We start from the raw sequence: 18,696 nt of genomic DNA on the forward strand, positions 1-18,696 counted from the left end.
GAGCTCAATATTTGTTTGTGGCTCTCTATTTTTTTTTAAAGCAGAATTTATATTTAGTGAAATGCTAATCTGAATTGTACCATTTGATGAGTTTTGACAGATACATATACCTCTTAACCTAAATCCCTTATCAAGATATAGAACATTTCCATCACCCCAGAAAACTCCCTCTGGAGTTTTGGAACCATGATTTGTACATGGTCGCCTCACAGAATCTGAGGATGTAATTAGAGACTCAGCAAGTTGATTGGTGATAAATGATCACAGAAGCAGTTTAGTTTTTGTTTGCTTTGACAGAGAATTATAATCACAGAGTAGAGGCCAGGGAGCCAGTTGTTTTAATTCTTGGATGCCACTTATGTTGTAGTCATGCCAGTTGAATATAAGGAACACTCAGGAACTGGAAAGAATAACTAATTGTAGCTAGCTTCCACTCAGGTACTGTGTATGATCATCAAAATATATTTTAAAAAGTTGAAACTAAATGCATTCATGTAACTGTGCATTTTAATATAAATTTGCAAATACATTAGTGCAGGGCCTGGTTATTTTCTTTCAACTTTTCAAAGTTTTAAATACTAATTTCATTCATTCATAACATTTCATCTTTTCCAAAAACTTTGCAACAATCTACCTTCCTGCTTTTAGGACAAAATGAATAAAACTCATCTTTTTTTTTTTAAATTAAATTACTGCTCTACTGTAAGCATTTCTGGCCATGAATGTGGACTATAAAGTTGTTTTTAAATTACTGGAGGCAATTTCTAGGAATTCTCTGCAGAACAGATTGGCCTTGAAGTCAGGCAGACCTAGGTCCGAACCTTGACTGCACTACTGACTGACTGCATGACCTTCAGCAAATTGCTTAATCACTTTGGTCCTTGATTTCTCTGTTTATAAAATGGGGACAATACATATATTGACCTCATAGAGCTGTTGAGACGAGTAAATGAAAAACAGCAGTTTTCAGTGCTTAGCACATATTATGTAATCAAAAAATGCTAATGTTGTGATTATTTTAGTAAAGACAGGCTCACTATAAGCTTTGTTATTTGGAATATTCCTGATAATATTTATAAACTTTGGGGAAATAGTGATTGTGTTTAAGAGATTACATATCCTTTATCTAGTCTTTGGTCCCATGAAAGAACAATATCCACAGCTTTTAGTTTTTAATTACTATTTATTAAGAATCAGATGTAAAAAGCAACCAATTCCCACCAATAGCTAAAATAAAAAAGATTCACAACACCAAAATTTGGTGAGGATGTGAAGCAACCAGAATGCTCACATACTGTGGGTAGAGATGTAAAATGGTGCGAGCACTTTAGAAAACTGTTTGGGGGTTGCTTGAAGAGTTCCATGTACATCTGCCTTGGTGATTCTCAAAATGACAATAATGCTAAGGTTGAGAAACCCTGATCTACTTCATGACCCAGCCATATGATGGCTAGGTATTTACCCAAGAGTAAAGAAAACATATGCTCACAAAAATATCTTGTACTGGAATGCTTACAGCAGGTTTATTCATAATAGCCCCAAACTGGAAACAGAACTCAGATGTCCATCAGTAGGAGAATAGATAATTAAACTGTGGTCTATCCATATAATGGCATACTACTTATCAATAAAAAGGAACAAACTACAGATATGGAAGACAACATGGATGAATATTGTCAGGGTTCAGAACACACTACCACCAAATATGGTGTCTTGGCATACTGAATATTTTAAGCTAAAGGAATTTAAGAAATGGTAGGTTTAGGAAAGACTCTCTGACCTTGCTCTGAAGCAGGTCGTAAGAACCTTGTGTGAGAGATGCCCTCCCGATACCTGAAGGAAAGAAACATCCTTATCTCCAAAGATGGAAGGACTCCCAACAGGAATTTAAATGAACATACCTTGCTAAATTTCCCCCAGTTTGCCACTCTTATCTCATACTCATGTGTCACATTTTCCCACGACTTTCCACTTCTCATCAAACCTATATAAAAACACTCAGGTCCTAGTATAAAAACCTAGTATAGGACTTCCCTGTTGGCGCAGTGGTTAAGAATCTGCCTGCCAAGGCAGGGGACATGGGTTTGAGCCCTGGTCCAGGAAGATCCCACATGCCACGGAGCAACAAAGCCCGTGTGCCACAACTACTGAGCCTGCGCTCTAGAGGCCGCGAGGCACAACTACTGAGCCCGCATGCCACAACTACTTAAGTCTGCACACCTAGAGCCTGTGCTCTGCAACAAGAGAAGCCACTGCAGTGAGAAGCCCATGCACCGCAACGAAGAGTAGCCCCGGCTCACCGCAACTGGAGAAAGCCCGAGCGCAGCAACGAAGACCCAATGCTGCCAAAAATAAATAAATAAATTTATTAAAAAAAAAAAACAAACCCCAAAATCCTAGTATAAAAACAGTTTCTTCAGATCTTCATTTCCTTGTGAAGGCTTCCATGTCACAAAAAACATTAATAAATTTATATGCCTTTTTTGTTACAGAGCCCCAGCCAAGAACCTAGAAGGGTAGAAGAGAAAGATTTTTTTTCTCCCCTACAATATAAAAAAAAATTACACTGAATGGAAAGGGGCTGGAAACTAAAAATTATAAACTGTAATGATAGAATTTATATGACATTCTAGAACAGACAAAACTAAACTATAGTGTTAGAAAGCAGATTAATGGTTGCTTTTGGGGGGTGGGAGATTGATTGGGAAGGGGCTCGAGGGAACTTTCTGGAATATTTAATAGGCCTTTGACAAAAGTGGTTGAGTAGTACACTTAAGATCTGAACATTTGACTGTATATATTATACCTCGAAAAAGTTGAAAAAGGCAAACAACCTGTGAGTTTGGAAGATCTTGGAAGATCTTTTTCTTACAAACAGCTTTCCATTGGTCGCCCCTCAAACTCTCCAACAATTATATTTTCAGTGTTTCATTTTAGCTAGTAGATGTGTAATTGTATTTCATTTTGGGTTTTGTTTACATTTCCCCCAAAACATGAGGTTAAGCATATTTTCATATGTTTATTGGCCTTTTGGATACCATCTTTTTGAAGTTTTTGTTCTGGTCTTTGCCCATTTTTCCACTGGGACATCTTTTCTCATTTATTTGTAGGAGTTATATACTCTGGATACAAGTCCTTTGTCACATATTCATATGGTAAATAACTTCTCTCACTCTATAGGTTGCCTCTTCACTCTCAGTGCTGTCTTATGATGAATAAACATTCTTAATTTTACTGTAGTTCAATTTATATATTTTTTCTTTATGATTAGTGCTTTTTCCGTCCTGTTATAAACTTTTTGCCTATTTCAAGGTTACGAAGATGTCATCTTATATTTTCTGCTAAACGAGTTATTGTTTGATCCTTAAAATGTAGATTGGCAATCCAAATGAAATCTATTTTTATTATGTGAGGTAAGAGTCCAAATAAAGTTTTTTCCGTATAGATATCCAAATGTCCTAGCACCATTTTTTTGAAAAGACTTTTTTCTCCACTGATGCATATCCTGGAAGACTTGTAAAAAATGTATATATAGACACACACACACACACATATATATACATATACATATATAGACATATACACACATATACATATATGTGTGTACATATACATATATATGTGTGTATATATATGACATAAATGGATCAAACTCTACACACAGTTCTATATTCTCCTATTTTCACACAATACTGTTGGCACAGATGGCCTATTAATGGCTGCATAGTATTTCATTATATGGATGTACCATAAAGAATTTAATTTCTTTACAGCAGACATTTAGAGAGTAACCAGGTTTTGTTATTGATGTCATTAAGGTGCTGTAATAAACATTTTGTCCAAAGTGAGTGCTAGTTGTTTGTTTTCTAAAGGTAAATTGCTAGGAGTGGGAATAGCTGGGCTAAGGTGCAAGGCCATTTTAAAGTTTGCCTTCTGTAAGGTAGTACCAATTTTCACTCTCCCTCACAGTATGTAAACCTGTTTCTCCACATTCTCACTAAAAGTAGCCATTAGCGATCTTTTAAGATTTTTGCTAAGTTGAGTGAAAAGAAAACATTTCTAATTATTTTTTTAAAAGTTAAACAGCTTTGTACTATATCCTTATTGGCTATTTTACTGTTTTTGGATGGCCTGTTCAAATCTCCCATTTTTCTTCTGAGGTTATCTTTTCTTATTGGTTTATAAATATACGTATGTTATGATAACAGAGTGTTATTTCGTAGTTTCCCTAGCTTGGCTTTTTAACCTCATGTTCTTCTGAGCACCAGTTTTAAGTCAAGCAATACTAGGAGTTCAATTCTACCCAACAGCAAGACAAAACCTCTGCCGTCCAGGGCCCAGGTGGGCGAGGCCACCGTGTGCCGGACAGGTTGGCCCCGCCACATCCGACGCCTCCACTCTCGAGGGGGCGGGGCCAGAGGACGCTCCGTCTGTGTGCGCAGTTGCCATAGCAGCCATGGGGCGGGAGGCTGGAGCTTCCCAGCTTCCGCACTCGCGGAGAAACGAAACCTAGGGAGCCGAGGTCTCGGCGCTGCGAGAGTCGCCGGCGTGCGTAACGTTGACGTGTGACGGCAGCCGGGCCTTGAGGCGCATGCGCAGAGCGTGTGTCAGGGCTCTCGGGCTGCTGTCTGCCGACTTTCGGCGGCGGCGCGGCCTGGAGGAGTGGTTCTGCTCCGCGTGTCCTACCCAACCAGAGTAAGGAGGGCGGATCCCTGCCTCCTTCCCGGCCTCCCGGCGCGCCATTTCCCTTCCCTGTGTCGGGGGCACAGAGGCCTGAAGGAGCGACGCTCCCGGAAATCATCCCCACGAGCGGAAGTGGAGAATGCCCTCCTCAAGTGAGGAGAGGGAGTGAAGCGCAGCCTCCCTAGACTCTGGGGGCTGAGGTGGGCGTGAGCGAAGGTAATCCAGGCCCTGGTTCCGAGCCCGGGTCCTCCTTCGACTTTCCACTGGGTTAGGCAGGGGCTGGAACTGAAGTTCCTCCGGTTGAGGGACTGGGCCGCTCGAATGGAGCTTGGGACTCACTTCCACCAGAGGAAGCTAGGTCTTGGGTGCTCCTCGCCCAAAGTAAAGCGCTGGATACACACTGGGCATTATTTTCACCGTTGCTAGGAGGAGTTGGCGGAAACACTTTTAAAACTCTTTCGTTTAAGTGTTGGTTGGAGGAGTAACAATTGTATATGAATCTTGCGGGTTTTGTGTTAGGCCGGCGAATTTTGCGGGTATTCCCTTCGTGGCTTTGAGCAGGGCGTCTACATGACTTCTTACTCGACTCTGCAAAACAAGAATGGTAACACTGACCCTCGCAGCAGAATTATGATGCCACAAAGCTCTTTGGAGTGCTTAATGAGAGGGACAGAGGAACACATACTGGAAACTTTTCCCTTATATCCTGTAAACCACAAGCATTTTTGTTGTTATGCATTGCGGTGCTAGAGTGACGTTGAATTGCATTGTTAAGACATTCAGAACCTAATCGGAGGAGTGCCTTTTGTGCTAATCTGATATCCCTTCAGTTATTCGATAAATACTTATTGAGTGCTTACTGTGTACTGAGCACTTTTCTAACTTCTTGGGATGATAAGTGAGTAAAGAAAACAAAGATCCCTGCCATGTGGAGCTTAGGTTGTAGTTTTGGGAAGACAGTAAACAGTAAACATAAGTAAATTATGTTAGAAGGAAAAGAGTGCCATGGAAAAAAGAAAAAAAAATACAGCAAGGTTCTTACCTTTACCATTGGTAATGCAAGATGCAATTTTAAATTAGGATGTCAGGGTAGGCTTCACAGAGAAAATGACACTTGAGTAAATTCTTGAAGGAGGTATGGGAAGTAACTATGCAGATATCTGAGGGAAGAGCATTCCAGGCGGAGGGACTAACTCGTGCATAGACTTTCCCCTTGCAGTGTGTCTGAGGTCTTACCTGAACAGCAAGAGAGCCTGTGTGGCTGGAACACAATTAGTAAGAGGGGTAGTACTAGAAAATTAGGTTAGAGACGGAGTGGGGCTGGAGGACAGACATCTTCAAGGGCCTTGTAAGCTACTGTAAAGACTTTGGCCCTTACTTTGAGATGGGGAGCCACTGCAGCCCAGTTTTGAGCAGAGCAGGGATACAATCTAACTTAGGTCATACAAAGTTACTGTGGTGGGTATGTTTCAGAATAGTATGTAGGAGGCAAGGGTAGAAGCAAAGAGACCAGTGAGAAAGCTATGGGAGTAATCCAGGAGAGAGTTGACAGTGTCTATAATCAGGAGGCTGATAGCTGGAGGTGGGTGAGAAGCAGTTGAATTCTGGGAATTTGATAGTAGGAAACAGTGTTTGGATAATCTGTGGATTATTGACCTGAACATTATTCAATATAATATACAATTTATATATAAATATATAATATATAATTTTGGTCTGTGTTCCACAGGTATAGTTGGGAAGAACAATGGAGTGTTTGAATCACTTTAGTTGTTTTCCTGTGAAAATAATTACCTTTTAGCTTAAGTAAGATTTCAGAGCTTACCTACAACCATTAATTAGTATGTGAAGTTAATGACTAAAATCAGACTTTTTCCAAAATAGAATGTAGTTGAAATCTGAAAGTTGTAGTTTCCAGTTAGCAAAGTGTGAATTAGGACAGAATAACTTGTAGTAAACTTTCGTTTACTTTTATTTAGGGTTTTAGTGAATGCCTCCTTTTTGCCATCTTTCAGAAGTTTGTCTAAATATAGCTTCTAACAGTTAAAAAAAATCTAAGGTAAGAAAAATATATTAATGGGTAACTGTGACTATTATCCACAATTTTTGTGCAATGTGTAAATATACGGTGGCAAACAGAAATGGCTAAGAAGATACTTGTTACTTTAAGAAGTTTACAGGCTAGTAGAGTAGACAGACTTGTAAATAATTTAAACAAAATGTAAAAGGATGAAAAAAGTGTGTTAAGAGAAGAGTACAAATGCTAATAGAATACAGTCTTCTGGCTGTTATTGTGTTTATTGTATTGCTTGCTCACCTTTATCTCCCATTTTAATCTTCAGACTGGTGTAGAATGTATTGAATATGCTAAGTAAATGCAGTAGTCATGAACTGAAGCACCTGTTGATTAACATTGTGCCAACAAGTACCATGTAATACTCATTACTCTATCTGCTGGAATTTCGAACTTTTCCAACACTATGCCATTAAGCCTTGCTTCTTTCTCTTGTACCCCTATCCCTTTCCATTGGACAGATGTTTTTGGTTTCTTGGGCAGTGTTAGAACACAGAATGTAGGGTTACTATTTGTAATTTGTATATTCATTAAGGATATTTCTTCAGTTTAAAATTATTCTATCAAAGTGTATTAAGTTTTTGTGACAAAAAAATAATATTTTATAATACAAGCATGGAGCTGTCTGACCAACCATATAAAGCAGGAATCTGTAGTTTAGAGACATGCCAGGGTGAACTATAGGTCAGTTTCAACACTGATCAGGAGGCTAACCTGTCAGGTACACCACAGTTGACAAGCAATATGGTGATGAGTGTTTGCTGGTAGCCTGTAAAGGCGATTTGGTACCACCAAAGTGTGTGATTTAGCAAGAGAGTGAGATCTGGACAGAGGACATATTTGGCAATCTTCGTAGGTGAGTAAGTGAGTGGTGGCAGAGAGGTCTGGTAACAGGACCAGTGCTGGGTTCAGGTGCAGGAACCTCTCCTGGAAGGAAGTGAGATTTGGAGGGAGCTAAAAAAAGCTAAAAGTCACTTGTTAGAGTTTGATCAAAGGTCATGTTCAGGGATGAATCTTAGTCTAAGTAAGTGTTTGGGGCTCCGTGGGCAGTGTCTCAGTGATGGGTAGAGGAGAACTTTGGAGAGGAGCTAGGTGTGTTACTTTGGTAATAAGAGCTGCCATTCACTGATGAATATTCTTTGGTATATGCTTTTTATATGCTAGCATGTTTTATCCTCATCTAAAAAAATGATACCTCAATTTTTTAAATAAGAAACTGAGATGTAAAGTTATTTGCCCACAGCCACTTACTAAGCTGTAAATGGCAGTGCTGGGATTTGAGCCCAGGTCTATCGGATAGCAAAACCTTTATTCTTTATTCCAGATTGCCTCATCATGTAGTGAATTGTGCTGACATAAGTCTTCCCATTTTTTGTGGATTGTCATGATTGTGATCCAGTTTGCTGTGGATGAGATTTCACTCACTAATAAATTTGATTCATTTAATTGTGTGTTTTCTTTTTCTAGATTTTAATTTAATTTGAAAATGAGTAAGTGCAGAAAGCTACCACTGGGTTCAAGTCCTGCGACATTCAGCCCAGATGTTCTTGCTGATGTTTTTGAACTCTTTGCCAAGAACTTTTCTTATGGCAAGCCACTTAATAATGAGTGGCAGTTACCAGATTCCAGTGAGATTTTCACCTGTGACCACACGGAATTCAGTGTGTTTCTTGATTTGAAGAACTCCCTAAATGAAGTGAAAAACCTACTGAGTGATAAGAAATTGGATGAGTGGCATGAGCACACGGCTTTCACTAATAAAGCTGGGAAAATAATTTCTCATGTGAGAAAATCTGTGAATGCTGAACTTTGTACTCAAGCATGGTGTAAGTTTCATGAAATGTTGTGTAGCTTTCCACTTATTCCACAGGAAGCTTTTCAGAATGGAAAACTGAATTCTCTACACCTTTGTGAAGCTCCTGGAGCTTTTATAGCTAGTCTCAATCACTACTTAAAATCCCATCGATTCCCCTGTGATTGGAGTTGGGTGGCTAATACTTTGAATCCATACCATGAAGCAAATGACAATCTTAAGATGATTATGGATGACCGACTTATTGCAAATACCTTGCATTGCTGGTACTTTGGTCCAGATAACACCGGCGATATCATGACCCTGAAATATCTGACTGGACTTCAGAATTTCATAAGCAGCATGGCTACCGTTCACTTGATCACTGCAGATGGAAGTTTTGATTGCCAAGGAAACCCAGGTGAACAAGAAGCTTTAGTCTCTTCTTTGCATTACTGTGAAGCTGTCACTGCTCTGTTGACTCTTGGAAGTGGTGGCTCTTTTGTTCTGAAGATGTTTACTTTGTTTGAACATTGTTCCATAAACCTGATGTACCTGCTAAACTGTTCTTTTGACAAAGTCCATGTTTTCAAACCTGCTACCAGCAAGGCAGGAAACTCAGAAGTCTATGTGGTATGTCTCTACTATAAGGGAAGAGAGGCAATCTATCCTCTTTTATCTAAGATGGTGCTGAATTTTGGGCCTGAAATGACCAGGAAAGCTCTCTTTCCCCATCACATGATTCCCGAATCTTTTCTTAAAAGACATGAAGAATGTTGTGTGTTCTTTCATAAATACCAGCTAGAGACTATTTCTGAGAACATTCGTCTGTTTGAGTGCATGGGAGAAGGGGAACAAGCAAAGCTGAATAGTTTAAGGGACTATGCTGTTCAGTATTTCATGCAAAAGTTTCAATTGAAGCCTCTTTCCAGAAATAATTGGCTAGTGAAAAAATCTAATATTGGTTGTAGTACAAATACAAAATGGTTTGGGCAGAGGAACAGATATTTTAAAACCTACAATGAAAGGAAAATGCTGGAAACCCTTTCATGGAAAGATAAGGTGGCCAAAGGGTACTTTAATAGTTGGGCTGAAGAACATGCTGCATATCATCCTGGGCAAAGTTCTCTTTTAGAAGGGACAGCTTCCAATCTTGAGTGTCACTTATGGCAGATTTTACAGGGAAAGAAACTGCCAAGGGTAAACTGTTCTCCTTTCTGTGATGGTGAAATTTTAAAGGCTCTTAATGAAGCAATTGAAAAGTCATTGGGAGGAGCCTTGAATTTGGATTCCAAGTTCAGGCCAAAACAGCAGTATTGTTGTTCTTGTCACATTTTTTCTGAAGAATTGGTATTTTCTGAGTTGTTTAGCCTTACAAAATGCCTTCAGGATGAGCAGGATGTAGAACCCAGCAACCAAGTAAAGTGCCTGCTTGTGGGTTTTCCAGCTCTCCAACATGTCAAAATACATATACCATTGGAAGTTCAACTCTTGGAATCAGCTGAACTCATGACTTTTAGCTGTTCATTGCTTCATGATGGAGACCCAACTTACCAGCAGTTATTTTTGGACTGCCTTCTACATTCATTGCAGCAGCTTCATACAGGAGATATTATGATTTTGCCTGTACTTTCTTGTTTTACAAGATTTATGGCTGGTTTGATCTTTATACTCCACAGCTGTTTTAGATTCATCACGTTTTCTTGTCCCACATCTTCCGAGCCCCTGAAGACTTGTGCAGTCTTGCTTTGTGTTGGTTATCAGGACCTTCCAAACCCAGTTTTCCAGTATCTGCAGAATGTGAATGAATTGTTGAGCGCTTTGGTTAACTCTGATGCACCCCAGCAGGTTTTACAGTTTGTGCCAATGGAGGTGCTCCTTAAGGGCACACTACTTGATTTTTTGTGGGATTTGAATGCTACCATTGCTAAAAGGCATTTGCATTTGATTATTCAAGGAGAGAGAGAAGAAATCATCAGCAGCCTTCAGTTATGAAGTTGAACTTGTCTTTTCTGAGATTTAACTTCACGGCTTCTTGCAGTTTCCGTTGGTATTGCATCCCTTTGCTATTAATTTAAAAACTTTTATTTTGAGGAAAGGCCAACTTTTGCATCATTTAAAGTTTCATTTTTTCTGGAAAACCATCAGCAAGTTCTGATCTGTAGGGTATATACACTCACAGACATAGAGTTTTCTATGTGGTAGAATATATGCAGTGATGATATTCAACCTCAAACATGAGAAGTGTGTATGAGCTTGGGGTGGACACACCCATGCTTGCATATGCAGTTTATGCAGTTGGTCTTATTTATCTGCTTAAGATTTACACCTGTGTGCCTTCATTCAGATTAGATTTTTTTCCAGCTAATTTTCTCTCAGTGGCTAATACTGTTAATGAATTGATAGAGGTCTTTGATGAAAGGAGGTGAGCCACTACTCAGCAACACTAATTTCCTTTAATACTGACCGTGTCAGTTATGGATATGTGGAATTCATCATGCCAGACATCTTGATACATGCCATTCATTGCCTTTAGGCCATCGATCCAGTTTACTTCTGTGGTTCAAATGAAGCTACTGTGCTGTTTCATAAATATTTTACTTAATCACAACCATCCAACTAGAAAGGATATCAAGACAGCTTCGAACCAAAGATCATGTTTAAAAAAATGAAAAATTATTGTGTCTAAAACACTCCTATATGAGTGAAAAGTTTCACTTAGCAATGGTGTGTAATTTTTAACTTCTGGGAAATAATCCGTGAACAAAAAGATTTTTTTAAATTGCAAAGTAATGTTTATGGTCTCATAATGCGGACATGTGAATGTGATGAATGTAGTGAGTACTGAAGAGAAATTTTAACACTTTCAGAATGATGGTATAACATTAAAAATTTTTTAATTTTCATTAATTCTTTTTTTCAGTATGAAGGTAGCACTTTACCAGAAGATTAACCATGAGATCGTTACTTTATCAATTACTTTTGATTTCTTTTGAATTATATATATTTGTCAGTATAAATGGGCTATTCTGGCCAACTGAATTAAGCAGATCTTTATTACTTTGAAATTCTGCAAAGTGAAGAAAATGTGTATTGTCACATGTGCATTTTAGACATTTTTGTTAGTTATATGAAAAGTAAATGTATTCTTTGATGTATTTGGTTGATAAGTATTAATCTGAATTTTTTCATGTCCTTTGCTATTTTGAGTTCCATTATAGATTTATGAATAAAGTCATTAGCAGAGAGATTTTGTGTTCATTTTTTTAAAGAGAATCATGGGGGAAGTTAAAAATATAACTTGGAAACACATTTTTTTTAAAGGAAGGTTTGAATGGGAGTTAATGTTCCTTCATTTCCTCTGATTTGTATTCATTAAAATTTAGTCCTTAATATTGCAATATTTATGGAAGCTCTGCTTCAGGAAAGAAATTGAATACTTAAGGGAGGGAGGAAGAGAGTAGATTTATGCCTTGGTTGATTTGGTCCAGTACAATGACTCAGTTTGTTTTTACTTATTTTAACTATTTGATTAGAATGAAGTTGAAAGCCTAGGTCCAGATTCTGGTACTAACACTTTCTTTTAAGCCCCTCAAATAAGTATTGAATGCTTAGTTGTTTTTAACATTAACCTGTGTTGGAATATGTAACATACTTGGCGTATGTTAGAGTGTATTTTGGTTTTTAATCCAGTGTTTGGGATCAGTTGCCGTTCATCTGGTTTATTGGATTCAGATTTGCTCTAGAGGTGAGATACAACTTGAGGAAGGTTCATATTGAACCGGATGTAGCTGACAGGTACCAATGATTTATAAGAATTTCTCTTTAAGAAAAAGGGAAGGAAAAATGCTGTCTGAAAAATGAATAAAAAAATAGAGGAGGACCATAAGATGAGCGATGATTTGTATAGTTCATCAAGTTAGTTACTGTTCTTAAAAAAATTCTTTTTAGTAGATCTTGAGATTTTTAATTTAATTGTGATGCTCTTTATTTATTTATGGCTGTGTTGGGTCTTCGTTCCTTTGTGCGGGCTTTCTCTAGTTGTGGCGAGGGAGGGGCTACTCTTTGTTGCGTTGTGCGGGCTTCTCATTGCAGTGGCCTCTCTTGTTGCAAAGCACAGGCTCTAGGTGCGTGGGCTTCAGTAGTTGTGGCACGTGGGCTCAGTAGTTGTGGCCCACGGGCTCTAGAGCACGGGCTCAGTAGTTGTGGTGCACGGGCTTAGTTGCTCCGCGGTATGTGGGGTCTTCCCGGACCAGGGATCAAACCCGTGTCCCCTGCATTGGCAGGCGGATTCTTAACCACTGCACCACCAGGGAAGTCCCAATTGTGATGCTTTTTGAAAGGAATTTTTAACAGCCAGAAAATCTAAACGTCACAAGTGTGTTTCCTAACAAACTTAGAGTAAGAGGTCTTATACATTTACTTTCTTCAGTATTGATTTTTGTTCTCCCTAAGAGGAAAGTCAGTTTTGTATTTTAGTGAGGGCTTTTATGTATTATCCTAATGTCACATAAATATTTAAATGTGTTAAAAGTATCTTTTCGGAATAAATTTAAAATCCAAATTTGTCGACTTTCTCTATCTTTACAGTAACCTTGTTTAAAAAGATTTGCATTAGAAGTTTCTACTCCAAAGATCTTGGAGTGTAACGAAAGAAGGAAGATATTAGGATAGTTGGAAAAAACATGTTTATTATGCTTTTGTTATTTTACTTATCTTTGATGAGAATACTCGGTCTTTTAAATATTTAAACCTTATCTTTTATTTCCAGATGAGATCATTAATTGAATAGTTTTAACGTTAGTTACGGTACTGTGCTATGTGGTATGGGTATATGAAATCAGTTAATACCTCACATTTTTAGAAATGAAAATGTTGATTATAAACCCAATCAAAATCTTATTTTCCATGTTTAAATACTTAATACTTTTCATTGATTTTTTTAAAAGGGCAACATATTTCGTTTAGTGTATTTTTGCTTTTGAAGGTGAAAGTAAGAAAAAGGAGATTTTTAGTTTTGTTTCAGTTTTTTAAATTGTTTCAAGCAGTAAATGATTATTACTTTTTAAAACCAGTACCTCCTTACAAAGATTTTAACCAAAGCATGAGAGGTTTTCTGTTAATTTTTATGTTCTAAAAAAATAAAATCTTTTACTAATTATACTGGTACAATTAGGTCTTAAATTTCCTTTGTAATCTGTTTAATACAATTTGAACAAAACTTAGACTTAATATAGATATCATCCTTTATTAAAACGATGAAAAATTATTATACTTAGATGGTACAGATAGGCAAGGCCTGGCTGAAAATTTGTTTACAACATAGTTACTATTGAAAAGAGAGACTCAATTATTTGATAATAGGCCTCTCCACCTTTTTTTTTTTTTAAAGTTAGATTAAAACTTATTTCTGGATGATCTTAGTAGAACTAACTATAATTCAATATTTCCTAATAAATTTCTGTTTGGATGGTAAATGTTTTTCCGGTTGGCCTAATGGCCAAGTAGCAAAAAACTAAAAACTTGATACTACATATAGTCACTTATAATATGTTGGTATGTTTTAGAGCATGTAATTAAAACAATAATCCTCAATAAATTTATAATAAGTTATTGTATATTGTTTTGTGCTTCCAATCAATGCATTCTTTTTTTTTAAAATAAATTTATTTATCAATGCATTCTTTATATAAAATAGTTTATATAAAATTTTTGAATAAGAAGGGATTCCCCTGCCCTCCCCCATTCTGTTATTTGTTTTTTCTTAGTTTTGGTCAGTACAGACAATGAAGGTAATTTATCTTTGGATAAGTACAAGTTTATACTGGAATGTTTTGGGAAGAGGTGAAGCTGCTTTATAGCCACAGATATGGAAGATGCCAACTGTTCTTTACTAGTGAAAATATTTAGAAATTATCTGTCACTGAGCATAGGTTTGCATTTAATTTTACTCAATTGAAAATTTTATTTAAAAGTGTAATCTGCTTATGTTCACATATAGGTTGAGTATTCATTTACAAATTGTACCCATAATAGCGTTTTTCTGATTTTCTCAAGATCTTGACCGTTGTGTCTTTACAGAGTGTCTTAGTAGATTAACCAGGTGTAATCATTCTATGTTCGTTTATACCAAGTGCAGGAGTATCAGTTTAGTCTGTTACCAGGGATTTAATAATATTGAATATTGCAGCCACATTGTTGATTTGTGGCTTAAATTTGTTACGATATAGTTAAGGAACACATTTGTAGAGATTGTTCTTTTTCTCTTTGTACAGTATGCTAAAAAGATACTTTTATTTTGAAAAGTCTACATATCTTTGTGGATAAACCTATTTTGTTTACATGTATATCTACATCTTTTTCCTCTTTAAGGATTTAGGATTTAAGATTGTGTACATCAACACCAAATTAATTTACTGGACAAGACAGATGTGCTTTTACTGTCTAGACTTTTGGGAGTTCTATTCTATTTCCAGTGAACTCCAGGACTGAAAATTTAGTTTTTATACTAGACTAGCTGAGAAAATTCAAAACAAGCACAGACATCCTAATGAATTTCTTTTTTTTTTTGTTAGAGTAAACATCATTCCTGCAACTATCCTGTAACTCTAGTAATGTTAATCTCATCCTGGAGCTATTTTTATTGCACTTACTGCTTGGGTCATTCAGTTTGAAAATTTTTAATTGATTTTTCTGCTCTCTGGAACATTTTATTTTATTTGCAATATTATGTATTTTTTACTGAGGTATATTTGATGCACAATATTATATAATTTTCAGGTGTACAACATAGTTCAGAATTTTTAAAGATTATATTCCATTTGAGCATTACTTACATTGTTCTTTCTTTTTTTTCTCCATTCTCTCATTTTCTTGCCAGAATTATAAACTCAAGGGCAAGGCACTATGACATATACTTATTTTGTATCTCATATTGTCAATATAGGTGTCTACAAAATACTATTTGATTTTGTGTTTTTATTATAGAAAACTTTCAAACATATACAACATTAAAATTAGATAACAGCCCCCCATGTACCCTCACCCAGTTACCATAACTATCCACACTTTTCTGAACTAATTTTATCCTCCACTTTTTTTTCTTGGAGTATTTTGAAGCAAATTCATGAAATATCTCTAACAGATATCACACCTAACAAAATTAATGTCACCCAATACTTAGTCTGTGTTTAATTTTTCCAGATTGTCTCAAAAATGGCTTTTTACAGTTGATTCAAATAAGGATCCAAATAAGGCTCACACATTGCATTTACTTAATATGTCTCCAAAGTCTCTCCATCTATTGAGTCCCTCTCCCAACATTTTCTTTTCCATGCTAATTTAACTGTCCTGTAATTTTCCACATTCTGGATTTGGCTGATTATTTTATCTTCTAACTTGTGTGTATGCCACACATTGTCTATAAAATGGTAGTTAGATCTAGAGAATTGATTGCTTTTGGCAAGGATACTTCATAAGTGGTGTTGTGTACTTCCTTTTCTGTCATGCCACGAAGCACAAAATGGCTGGTTGCCCCCTCTCAGTGACATTAGGCTTAGTCAGAGATTCAGATATCAATTTTATTTTTACACTAAGTTTTCTATCAACCTTTCACTTAATAGCATTAGCTTCTATTGAATATTGATTTTTTAGCTCTATTAGAGGTTGCAAATTAGTGGTTTTCTGACCATATTTCTTCTGTACTAATTGGACTTTATAATATGTTCTTGAGTTCATCAACTATTTGTTTCTTTCTGAAGCAGTTTGTTCAGAAAAAGCTGGAGAAATGCTTAATTTTTTTAAAATTTAATTTTTTAATTGAGGTATAGTTGATTTACAATATTTTATTAGTTTCAGGTATACAACATAGTGATTCAAAATTTTTATAGTTTATACTGCATTTGTAGTTATTATAAAATATTGGCTATATTCCCTGTGCTGTACAATATGTCCTTGTAGCTTATTTATTTTATACATAGTAGTCTGTACCTCTTAATCCCCTACCCTTATTTTCCCCTCCCCCCTTTCCTTTCCCCACTGGTAACCACTAGTTTGTTCTCTATATCTGTCACTCAGTTTGTTTTTTATTATATTCACTAGTTTAATTTTAGAGTCCACATATAAATGATAACATACGGTATTTGTCTTTCTCTGTCTGACTTATTTCACTAAGCATAATATTCTCTAGGTTCATCCATGTTGCTGCAAATGGCAAAATTTCATTCGTTTTTATGGCTGAGTAGTATTCCATTGTATATGTATACCACATCTTCTTTATCCACTCATATTGATGGGCACTTAGGTTGCTTCCATATCTTGGCTATTGTAAATAATGCTGCTATGGACTTTGGGGTGCATGCATATTTTTGAATCAGTGTTTTTGTGTTTTGTTTTCTTTAGATAAATACCTAGGAATTGATGGATCATATGATAGTTCTATATTTAGTTTTTGAGAACCCTCCATACTGTTTTTCATAGTGGCTACACCAATTTACATTCCCACCAACAACATACAATGGTTCTCTTTTCTCCACGTCCTTGCCAACATTTGTTACATGTGGTCGTTTTGATGATAGCCATTCTGACAGATGTGAGGTACCTGAGATCTCGTTGTGGTTTTGATTTGCATTTCTCTGATGATTAGCCATGTTGAGCATCTTTCCATGTGCCTGCTGGCCATCTGTGTGTCTTTGGAAAAATGCCTGTTCAGATCTTCTGCCCATTTTAAAATTAGGTTGGCTGTTTTTTTTTTGGTATCGAGTTACATATTTCAGATATTAATCCCTTATCGGTCATATCATTTTGTTGTTTTTTATTTTGTTGATGGTTTCCTTTGCTGTGTAAAAGCTTTTAAGTTTAATTAGGTCCCATTTGTTTGCTTTTGTTTCCTTTGCAGTAGGAGACAGATCCAAAAATATATATTGCTACAGTTTATATCAAAGAGTGTTCTGCCTGTATTTTCTTCTAGGAGTTTTATGGTTTCTGGTCTTATAAATGCTTAATTTTAAAAAACACTTTGTCAGTTTTCAGATAAGTAAGTTGGTGTCTTAGCAACCTCCAGGGGTGACAAATAAAAATTTTTTTTGCAGTTGTTTTTTTAAACTATCTTTAGGACCTCATGGGTGGTTATATATTTGATGTATCTTAATCAATTACAATTATTGTTCTCACTTGATGCTTGAATTATCCTATTTGGGATGGGTGTGTGGGAGGGAGACTCCGAGTTGATACTATGCCATTTTTTACATAATTCAAACAGTCTTTGATACTTTCTGGCACAACATGTGCCAGTTTCATCTTTTATATTTTCTGCCCAGACCTGATGTCATCCTGACCTTAGTGGGAATGTCTGCAGTGCTGTGGTTCTCAAGATTTTTGGTGTCAAGACCCCTTTACGCTCTTAAAAATTATTGAGGAATCCAAAGAACTTTAATTTATGGGGGTTTATCTGTTGATATTTTCCATATCAGAAATTAAAACTGAGAAAAATTTTGTTTGTTAATTCAAAAATAATGATAAAACTGTTATATGTCAATGTAAATATTTTTTATGAAAAATAACTTTCAAAACAAGATTTAGTGAGAAGCATGGCATTGTTTACATTTTTGCAAATCTTTTTTTTTTTTGTCTTTATAATAGAGGATGGCTAGATTCTCATATCTGTTCTTACGTTCAGTCTGTTGTGACACAGTGTTTTGGTTGAAGTACTTAAAATCTGGCCTCACATGGCTATGTGATTGAGAAATGGAGGAGTATTTAAGAACCTCTTTATGTAATTATGGATATTCTTTGATGCTATTCTAGAATGTGACAGGTAATAGTTTCTTAAAAGTTGGTTGCAATGAAGAATCTTAAACTATATTAATAACATTTTATACTCTGTTACACTAACGTCCACTGGTCTGTCTTGCACTTTGAGAGGGTCACTTACCCACATGTGGTTTTGTAACACCATGAATTTGTCATTTGGAAAATATCAGTTCATTGAATTTTGTACATCTTGCAAATGTTCACACATTTGATTATATGGTATCAAAAATAAATCACATTTTTAAACATCCCCACTAATCTCATCAGGGAAATCTAAGTACTGAGAAGCTGTCACGCTCACGGTGGAGGACAAAATTTTTCTAAAATTCTGATTTTC

The 18,696-nt window shown here is 36.4% G+C and overlaps 2 protein-coding genes across 2 annotated transcripts in view; both read left to right on the forward strand.

The window, feature by feature from the left end:
- The first annotated feature begins 4,638 nt into the window (after positions 1–4,638).
- On the forward strand, positions 4,639–11,795 carry CMTR2 (cap methyltransferase 2). The gene is made up of 2 exons (XM_036834208.1): positions 4,639–4,899; positions 8,225–11,795. Exon 2 carries the CDS (start codon positions 8,244–8,246, stop codon positions 10,542–10,544), a length of 2,301 nt encoding a protein of 766 aa, XP_036690103.1. The 5' UTR covers positions 4,639–4,899; positions 8,225–8,243; the 3' UTR covers positions 10,545–11,795.
- The window catches only part of HYDIN (HYDIN axonemal central pair apparatus protein), a 432,518-nt gene continuing 418,593 nt past the window's right edge, over positions 4,772–18,696 (forward strand). The window contains 1 exon segment of the mRNA XM_036834209.1: positions 4,772–4,899. The gene's annotated coding sequence lies outside the window, so the exon portion shown is untranslated.

Source organism: Balaenoptera musculus, chromosome 19 (assembly GCF_009873245.2).
Source record: "Balaenoptera musculus isolate JJ_BM4_2016_0621 chromosome 19, mBalMus1.pri.v3, whole genome shotgun sequence".
In the NCBI taxonomy this organism is placed as follows: Eukaryota; Metazoa; Chordata; class Mammalia; order Artiodactyla; family Balaenopteridae; genus Balaenoptera; species Balaenoptera musculus.